This window comes from Antrostomus carolinensis, unplaced genomic scaffold (genome assembly GCF_000700745.2).
Source record: "Antrostomus carolinensis isolate BGI_N321 unplaced genomic scaffold, ASM70074v2 scaffold2719, whole genome shotgun sequence".
NCBI classification, from domain to species: domain Eukaryota; kingdom Metazoa; phylum Chordata; class Aves; order Caprimulgiformes; family Caprimulgidae; genus Antrostomus; species Antrostomus carolinensis.
Genome location: NW_010340460.1, coordinates 8,252 through 16,583, shown reverse-complemented (window position 1 = coordinate 16,583; position 8,332 = coordinate 8,252). Strand labels below are relative to the sequence as shown.

At 51.0% G+C, this 8,332-nt stretch overlaps 1 protein-coding gene across 1 annotated transcript in view; it reads left to right on the top strand.

Moving 5' to 3' along the window:
• Window positions 1–334: 334 nt before the first annotated feature.
• LOC104531294 (poly(rC)-binding protein 3) overlaps window positions 335–8,332 on the top strand; it is a gene marked incomplete at its 5' end in the record, with an annotated part of 9,767 nt that continues 1,769 nt past the window's right edge. Inside the window, 4 exons of the mRNA XM_010176144.1 lie at window positions 335–413; window positions 884–943; window positions 5,201–5,253; window positions 8,150–8,319. Coding sequence (XP_010174446.1) covers window positions 335–413; window positions 884–943; window positions 5,201–5,253; window positions 8,150–8,319 — 362 coding nt within the window. The remainder of the gene's footprint in view (window positions 414–883; window positions 944–5,200; window positions 5,254–8,149; window positions 8,320–8,332) is intronic.

The window sequence follows — 8,332 nt, the reverse complement described above, 5'->3', positions numbered from 1 at the left end:
GCAGCAGCCGGTCACTCGCTCGCTGCGGAGGAGCTGGACCCTTTGAGGAGAAACTAAGAATGGGCTTCTTGCTGGTATTGTACTTCAGACCCTGACCAAGCACTTCTGCAAAAGATTTGGGCTTTATTGCATTTTACCCAGGCCAAGTCCTTCTGCTAATGTTTTTGCCATGTCTCACCATGGCTTCCTGGTTTGGTTTTTGGTTTGGTTTTTTTTTGGTTTGGTTTGGTTTTTTCCCCCCTCTCCGTTATAATTTTGTTCTTGATTTTCGGTGTGACTTGTTGTACTCTATGACAATAACCTTCTTAGCTCTAATGTCCCTCCTACCCCTCAGCAGTTGACCAAGCTCCACCAGTTGGCTATGCAGCAAACCCCTTTTACTCCCCTTGGACAGACCACCCCCGCTTTCCCTGGTACGTACCCACACACCCTTTCTAGATAATCCTTCTCTTCTTACCTGTAGAGTTTCTCTCTCTTTCTAAACTCGCTGCTATGTAATGGAAACAAGCAGGGCAAGGAAAACTGAAGTTGCAATGACCACGGGGAAAGGTGAACAGGGAGATAGGAGGAGTGTTTGGGGGTTATGGTCCTCACGGGTGAGCTCTCGGCCGTTAACCTCCGTGTTGACGGGAGGACAGCCAGACATGACGTGGCTCAGCAGCCTTGTCCCCAAGGCTGGTGTGTTCGTGGTGACCTGGGAAGCAGATAGAGCACAGGGGATGGAGATACTTAAAGTACTTTTGTTTACTCAGTGGTCAAAGTGCCGGTTGGAAATGCCTTTTCTGCCAGTATGTTCATCATATTTTGAGCTTCCTAGATGAAGTGACATTGCTTATCTCCTCGAAGGCAAAAGCATTAAACCTGTTTCTTCTTTGCTCTTCAGGAGAAAAGCTGCCCTTACATTCCTCCGAAGAAGCTCAAAATCTGATGGGCCAATCATCAGGTAAAACACAAAGCTCCAGGGAAATAAGCAGGCTTCTGTTGAAATCTGTTTCTGAAATAGGACTGTGCCTTTGTTGTGCTCCTAGATAAATGGTGGTATTTGTGGAGAAGACGACAGGTCTTCGTGGTGGGCAGGGAGAGGCCGGGCAGCACCGTGCCTGCCATTCTCCTCTGTAGAGCATGTCAAAAGAAAAGTGCTTGGAGTTGTATTGCCTGGGTTTGGGGTTGTTTTTGATGTTTGCGTGTAGCTGCCAGCTGTGTAACAGAAAGACATCAGTCAGCACCCTTCTTCTTGCATTTAATTTTGCATAAACTTTGCTCAGAAACAGTAGAAAAATGCCCGTGGGAACAGAAGTGACATGCAGTTTTAACCACCTCTGAGCCATTCAGGGTGAGCTGCATTTTTAGTGGGACAGGACCCTGAGGAGCCAAAGCCTGGCTGTAATCTTGGAGAAATGTTGATGTCAAGCATCCCTCAGATTCAGCCGTGTCTGCCAAACCTGCTTGTCTTTTGTAACCTGCCATTGCTTGGAGCAGTTATCCCGGGATCGATGCGAGCCAGACCTGGCCTGGGTTCCACACATGCTCTGCGGCCGGCCAGGGTATGTCACATGCATGCCTCAAAGAGTCTGGGGACATCACCTAACGTGGCCCAAGTCAACAGACCCCATGAGACTATAGATTTCCTGACACCAACCTGTGCAGCCTTGTTTTCTGCCTGCCCTACTTTGCCCTCTGCCATCACCCAAGGCACTAATCCTGCCCTGTGTCCCCCACACTGGGGACTGCACGTGTGTCCTAGGGAGGGAAGATCTGATGTGCTAAAATAAACCATCTCTAGGTTAATGGAGAAGGATGTGAGGGAAGATCTGGTGTGCTATAATAAACCATCTCTAGGTTAATGGAGAAGGATGTGAGGGAAGATCTGGTGTGCTATAATAAACCATCTCTAGGTTAATGGAGAAGGATGTGAGGGAAGATCTGGTGTGCTATAATAAACCATCTCTAGGTTAATGGAGAAGGATGTGAGGGAAGATCTGGTGTGCTATAATAAACCATCTCTAGGTTAATGGAGAAGGATGTGAGGGAAGATCTGGTGTGCTATAATAAACCATCTCTAGGTTAATGGAGAAGGATGTGAGGGAAGATCTGGTGTGCTATAATAAACCATCTCTAGGTTAATGGAGAAGGATGTGAGGGAAGATCTGGTGTGCTATAATAAACCATCTCTAGGTTAATGGAGAAGGATGTGAGGGAAGATCTGGTGTGCTAAAATAAACCATCTCTAGGTCAATGGAGAAGGACGTGGCCATTCCTTGATGGCTGTTGAGATGCAGGGTGGTGCAGTACCACGGCACCACGTGCCCCAAGGGCTTTCAGCAGCACCCATGGCATCTGAGTGTGAGGTGAGGGACCCTATCTATGAGTCTGAGGAGCCTTGCTTGCCTTTCCAAAGACCCATGGGTGCCTCAGTGCTGCCCTGAGCCCACTCCCACTGCTCTGCTCCTTTCAGAAGATATTTTCTCCCAAACCCAAGCTGCTACTGAGCTGAGCCTTGTAACACGTGGCCGAGAGACAGGGACACCCCGAGGGACACGAGGTGCAGTCCATGTCACCCAGGACTGAAGAAGCTTGACATGAAAGACAGTCCAGGGCTTCTGAAATGTCTCTTCCAGCACAGCATGCTGTAAAGTCAGCATTAAGCATTGCCCACTGTGTAAAACCTGTTTTGTGCAGATTTTGGTGTTAGTCCACCTGGCAGGGGTGAAGGAGAGCACAGGGCTGCAGAGTGAAGGATTTGCATCCCCATCCCTTGCATTTCGCCTCCTCTGTGTGCTCCCAAGTGAAAAACATGGTGAAGATGCCTCCTGCAAGCAGCTGCCTGCGCCGTGTACCCAGGCGTTGCATCTCTGGAAGGGAAAGCGCAGGAATCATGCCTGAGCTTTTTGGAGGTAGCTGATATTCTCCTTTCCAAGGGGGAAGTTGAAATGGGATTGCAATGTAAAGCTTTGCTTCAGTATTTTAGAGATTTTGCTTTGGCAGTGCTGGATCCCCAAGAGACATCAGACCTGATGGGTTGGAAAACCTGTGCGGCTCTTGCCAGCAAAATTGGATGGGAGCAGAAGACTTCGATGGAAATGCAGACCAGCAAAACTTGGCCATCACTTGCAGTAGCTGCCCAGCACAGTTAAGGCAGCGGCGTACTGCTGTGTGGCATGAGGAAGGAGGCCTACAAGAAAGCTGGGGAGAGACTTTGGCCAAGGGCAGGGGGTGACAGAACAAGGGGTGATGGCTTGAAACTGGAAGAGGAGAGATGGAGAAATTCTTCACTGTGAGGGTGGTGAGCCAGTGTCCCAGGCTGGCCAGAGAAGCTGTGGATGCCCCCTCCCTGGAAGTGTTCTCGGCCAGGTTGGATGAGGCTTTGAGCAACCTGGTCTAGTGGAAGGTGTCCCTGCTGCTGGCAGGGGGGTTGGGACTGGATGAGCTTTAAGGTCCCTTCCAACCCAAACCATTCTATGATTCTGTGATTCTATGAATTCAGTGCTGCTGCTGTCTTGTGTTGTAGCAGCCCAGCACTTCCAGTCTCCTTGTGCTTCTTGTCTCTACACCTCCTTACTCCCCTCTTCCCTCAGAGACCTTCCAGTCTCTCATCCTCTTGCACACACTGCTCTTAAAAACCTTCATCAGTAGTTTATATCATACGCATAAGGGTTTTTTTTTGCAGTTACTGCAAATTCCTGGCAGCCACTAGACAGCTTCTCTCTTCCAGCTTTGACCCAGGACATCCCTGCTTCAGCGCTGAGGTGATTTAATGTGGAAACCTGTGGGAGAAGCAGGCTTCAGCCTGCCCTAGGGACATTACAATGCTGTCCTCTCCCCTCTGGAGCTGCCCACACAGCCAAGGCTCACTCCAGCCTTTCCCACCATGGAGGAGAGTGTCCTCCCTGGCCCAGGAGAGGCTGGGAGGAAGCATCCTTCACTCCTTGCTGTGTAATTTTGTAGGGAAGGAGGCTCTACATCTCCATACTGTTTGTCTTGCTTTCCTCAGGAGTAGGAGGGAACATGGGTCCTGGGTTCAGCTGGCGCATGTCTCAGCAGCCTGGCTTCAATTCCACCTGCATGTCTGGGGGGTTTAACTTGCAAAAAGTACTTTGCAGACTGTCCTTGTCCTTGTGCTGCCTGATACCCCCAGAAAACTGGTTTTGGGGCGTCAAGCTCCTGTCATAACAGAGCAGCTCTGTGCTGCTGTGTCCAGGGAAGGCTGGGGGGTGCATGGACAGGAGGGTGGAGAGAGGTGGGGGTGGGTCTGTTCAACCAAGGAACAAGGGACAGGACAAGAGGAAATGGGCTCCAGTTGTGCCCAGGGCAGTTGAGATGGGATGTGAGGAAGAATTTCTTTGCTGCAAGGGTTCTGAGGCATTGGAAGGGGTTGCCCAGGGCAGTGGTGGAGTCCCCATCCCTGGAGGGGTTGAAGAGTGGTGTAGACATAGTGCTGGGACATGGGTTAGTCATAGGGGACTTGTCAGTGTTGGCTCAATGATTGGACTTGATGATCTTAAAGGGCTTTTCCAGTCCAGGGAATTCAGGGATCCTGTGCCAGCCCTCCCGTGGGCAGGCTGTGTGCCTCTAGGCTTGGGGGTCCCAGCCAGTTGCTGGCTGCTGCTCTCTGGAGAGGAACCTTGTGGGAAGGTGCTTTTCCCACCTCTCTCCAGTCATGCTGCACCCTTGCTCTGTCACACACCCTCCTCCGAAGCTGTTCCCAGTGGGAGGATGGAGGGTTGTCCTGGTTTGGCTAGGACAGAGTTGATTTTCTTCTCAGTAGTTAGAAGAGCCGTGTTTTGGTTTCAGTTCAGACTTGCTTTGAGAACTTCATTGGTAAAAGTACCAATATTATTAGTTACTGCTGGAGCTCAGGGCCATCGTGTTTGGCTGTTCACAGCCTTGAGCTCCAGCAGTAACTACTGAGAAGCAAATTAACTCTATCCTAGCCAAACCAGGACAAGGGTGGGAAGTGAGATGCTCATGGGACAGCACCTGTGAGACCAGCTCGAGGGATGCAGGGGAAGGTGGCACCCAGTTCCAACAGACTCAGGTAGCAACCGTCTTCCTCCTCCTTGTACCAGAGTGTGTGATCCCCTTCCCCTCCCAGCCCCGGAGCAGGACGCAGCCTTTGCAGTGTTGACTGTTGCAGGAAAGCAGTGGAGCTCCATGGTGCTGCCTCTGCCAGCTGTAACCATTTTCCCTTGCATCTGCCCAGGTTTGGATGCCAGTCCCCCGGCCAGTACTCATGAACTCACCATTCCCAATGATGTAAGTAAACCCAAGCGCTTCCTCCTCTTGTTTGTGTGTGTGTATACACATATATACATGTGTGTGTGTGTATTTTATATATATATATATAAAAGTTGAAGTCATATGACTTCCTTAAAGATGTTTAGATGTTTAGAGATGACCCTTCAGCAGGTTCACCCATGCCATGTACAATCTGTTGGGGATCAGCATGAAGCACCCGTTGGACTTGACCCCATTGGTAGCTTTCTCTAGGTACAATCCTTCTTGTTGCTCCTTTTCCCTTTCCAAGTGAACTCAGTGCTCATGAAACGTGCCCAGTTGACAGCACTGGGAAGGGGAGAGAGCTGAGCCAACCCTGATTAAACCATAATTGCTTAATTTAGCACTGGCTTGAGCATAATTACTGGGGGGGGGATTTGGAGAGGAGGTAAGTAAGTAGTGTTTCTAATGCCACAAAGTGTCACACGAGCTTTTGAAGGATGGTGTGTCTCATCTTGGTACCGGTGGCAGTCAGCTTGTGGGTGTTATGGATGGAGGCGTTGTGGTAAAGTGGATGTTGGAACTGGATGATCTTTAAGGTCCCTTCCAACCCAAACCATTCGATGAGTCCATGTTGCACTGGGATATTTGCTGGGAAGAGGCTGGAGTCACCGAGCGGTGTGAGGAGGATGCTTGGGGATGCTCAGGTGGGAGGAGGTGGCATGGAGAGCCCAACACAGCCAGCACCTGGATCCAAGGGTCTCACTTGCTTCTGGACTGGCCCACTGGTTTCCATGGGTTGATAACCAGCAGGTGCTCAAATCAGGATCAAGGCAAGCGAGGGGATGACTTCCAGTCTCTGTCCCTGTCTCCATCACCTACAAGCACCTTCAGCCCATCCTCATCAGGAGTTTCTGGATCGGGTCTGGCAGCTGTTGCCACTTCTTTCTGCTGTTCACCAACCCTTGCGAGGCCTCCTTCTACCCAAGAGATGTGGCAGTGAAACAGCTTCTGAGCATCTGCCGGCTGAAACCCTCAGAGATGCTTCATCCTGGGGCCACCTGCTATGGGAGGGCTCTGCAGAGGAGCCCAAGGGAGATGATGGCAGAGATGAATCCAGGTTTCCTTCTGTCCATCCAGTGAGGGAGGCTGTGGGAAGCTCTGCAAGTGCTCCTGAGGTTGCAACAGCCATGTCTGTCAAGCGTGGGGGACCCGTGGCCCTGGCAACAATGAGGGTGTCTTCAGAAATATCAAGGGATCCTTTGCAAAGGGGCCTTTCTTCCCCTTTAACGTGCTGAGGGACCTGCTGCAGGACCTGGGAACACTCGGAGCATTTACTCACTAAAAGCCTGTCTCTCATCTGACCTGCACAGCGTTCAATGTCATCACCTGCACCTTTCTGCCCACTGAAAAATGCCTCCTGTTGCTTTGAAGGCTGTTAGATGCCCACTACCACCTTCCCAGGAAGCAGAGGACAGGTTTGGGTTTCTTGAAGGTCTACAAGTGTGTTTCAGCGGTGTAGATCACCTTGTGATTACGCTGCAGAGAGTGTTGAAGGAAAACTGATGATCTTGTCACTCCTCTGTCTGTCAGGAGAAACTAGAACGCCGTGCAGAGGCACTTGGATGTTGATGAACCTCTCTCCAAATAGGTTTGGCTCCACAGATCTCCCCAGCATGTTCCCAGCTGTGAGGGATGTTCATTTGTTGAAGCATCTCTGAGTTATTTTTGCGCTGTGAAGACCAAGACGGGTGGCTGTTGGGCTGAACATCACACTGCAGCCCCCAAGAGAGTTGACACCCTTCCAGCACTGCAGTGGGGTGTGTATTCAGGTCCGTATGGGACAAATCACCGAGGTAGCCCCATGATCTGACAACAGCACCGGTGGACATTTGGAGGAGTAGTTGTCTCTGCTTCTACAGACAGCAACAGAAGTCCAGCAGCTGCTGAGATGAACGTCCCACATATAAAATTCCCAGGTGCAACCTTGGAAAGGAGCTGAAATGCTGATGGCCAAGCAGGGCATGCAGAAATACTTTGTGCCTGTGTTGGAAAAGTTGGATGTCTTGATAAGTGTTGCTAACATGTGGAAGTGCTTGAGGGAACCTTAGTTTGATGCACAACTGAGCTAGAGCAAAGATGAAGACCACTGAGGAAATTCAAGCCTTTGAGGACCTTTGAGGAAATTCAAGCCTTTGAGGACCTTTGGGTGTAATTTCTTCACAAGAAGGTGAAAGACACGTTTTTAAGTAGAATCCTCCTCTTCTGCTGGCACCACAGCCACGTGGTGCTCTCCTGTCAACAGCATGGACACTGACAAGCCCTCACGTTGCATTGGAAGAGCTGAGAGGGGTAACAGAGGCAACAGGCACCGGCTGCGGCGAGGGTGTCCCAGCAGCAGGGGAGAGGGGAAGGGTGGGATGGGGTGAAGCTCTCGGAGGTGTGTGGCTGCACCAGCTGATGAAGGGACACTTGGGGTTGGGCTGTCCCTGGGTTTGTTTCCTTCTGGTGATGCATCCCAGGGGATAGGTGTGGAGCACAGTCTGAAACATGACTTACACCCATCCTTAGACCCTTGCAAAACACGGACCCATTATTAGACCATGAAAATTATCATTACTGAAATGAGCCCGGTATAACGCCTCGCCCTTCCTGAAGCCCTCTGAGATGTTGGGCATTGTGTGCAGTTAATTGAAATTTGCCCCCCCCAAGGAGCAGGGCTGCTGGACGTGTCCTGGGAGGACCGTGTTTTTGTGCAGGTGGGATTCACCCCTGGGCTGTCCCTCTCCTGTTTTCATGAGCATTAAGGTCACTCGTGCCCCAGAGCAGAGGGAGGAAGCCTTCTGGCCGGTGCCGTGGGGTTGTGCTCGTGTCCCATCAGTGACTACCAGAGAGCTGCCACTTCTCAGACCTTCCCTCCGTGCTTTTTTTCTAGCTAATAGGCTGCATAATCGGACGCCAAGGGACCAAAATCAATGAAATTCGGCAGATGTCGGGAGCGCAGATCAAAATCGCCAACGCCACGGAAGGGTCATCGGAGCGCCAAATTACCATCACAGGAACCCCTGCAAACATCAGCCTCGCTCAGTACCTCATCAACGCCAGGTGAGACCCCCCC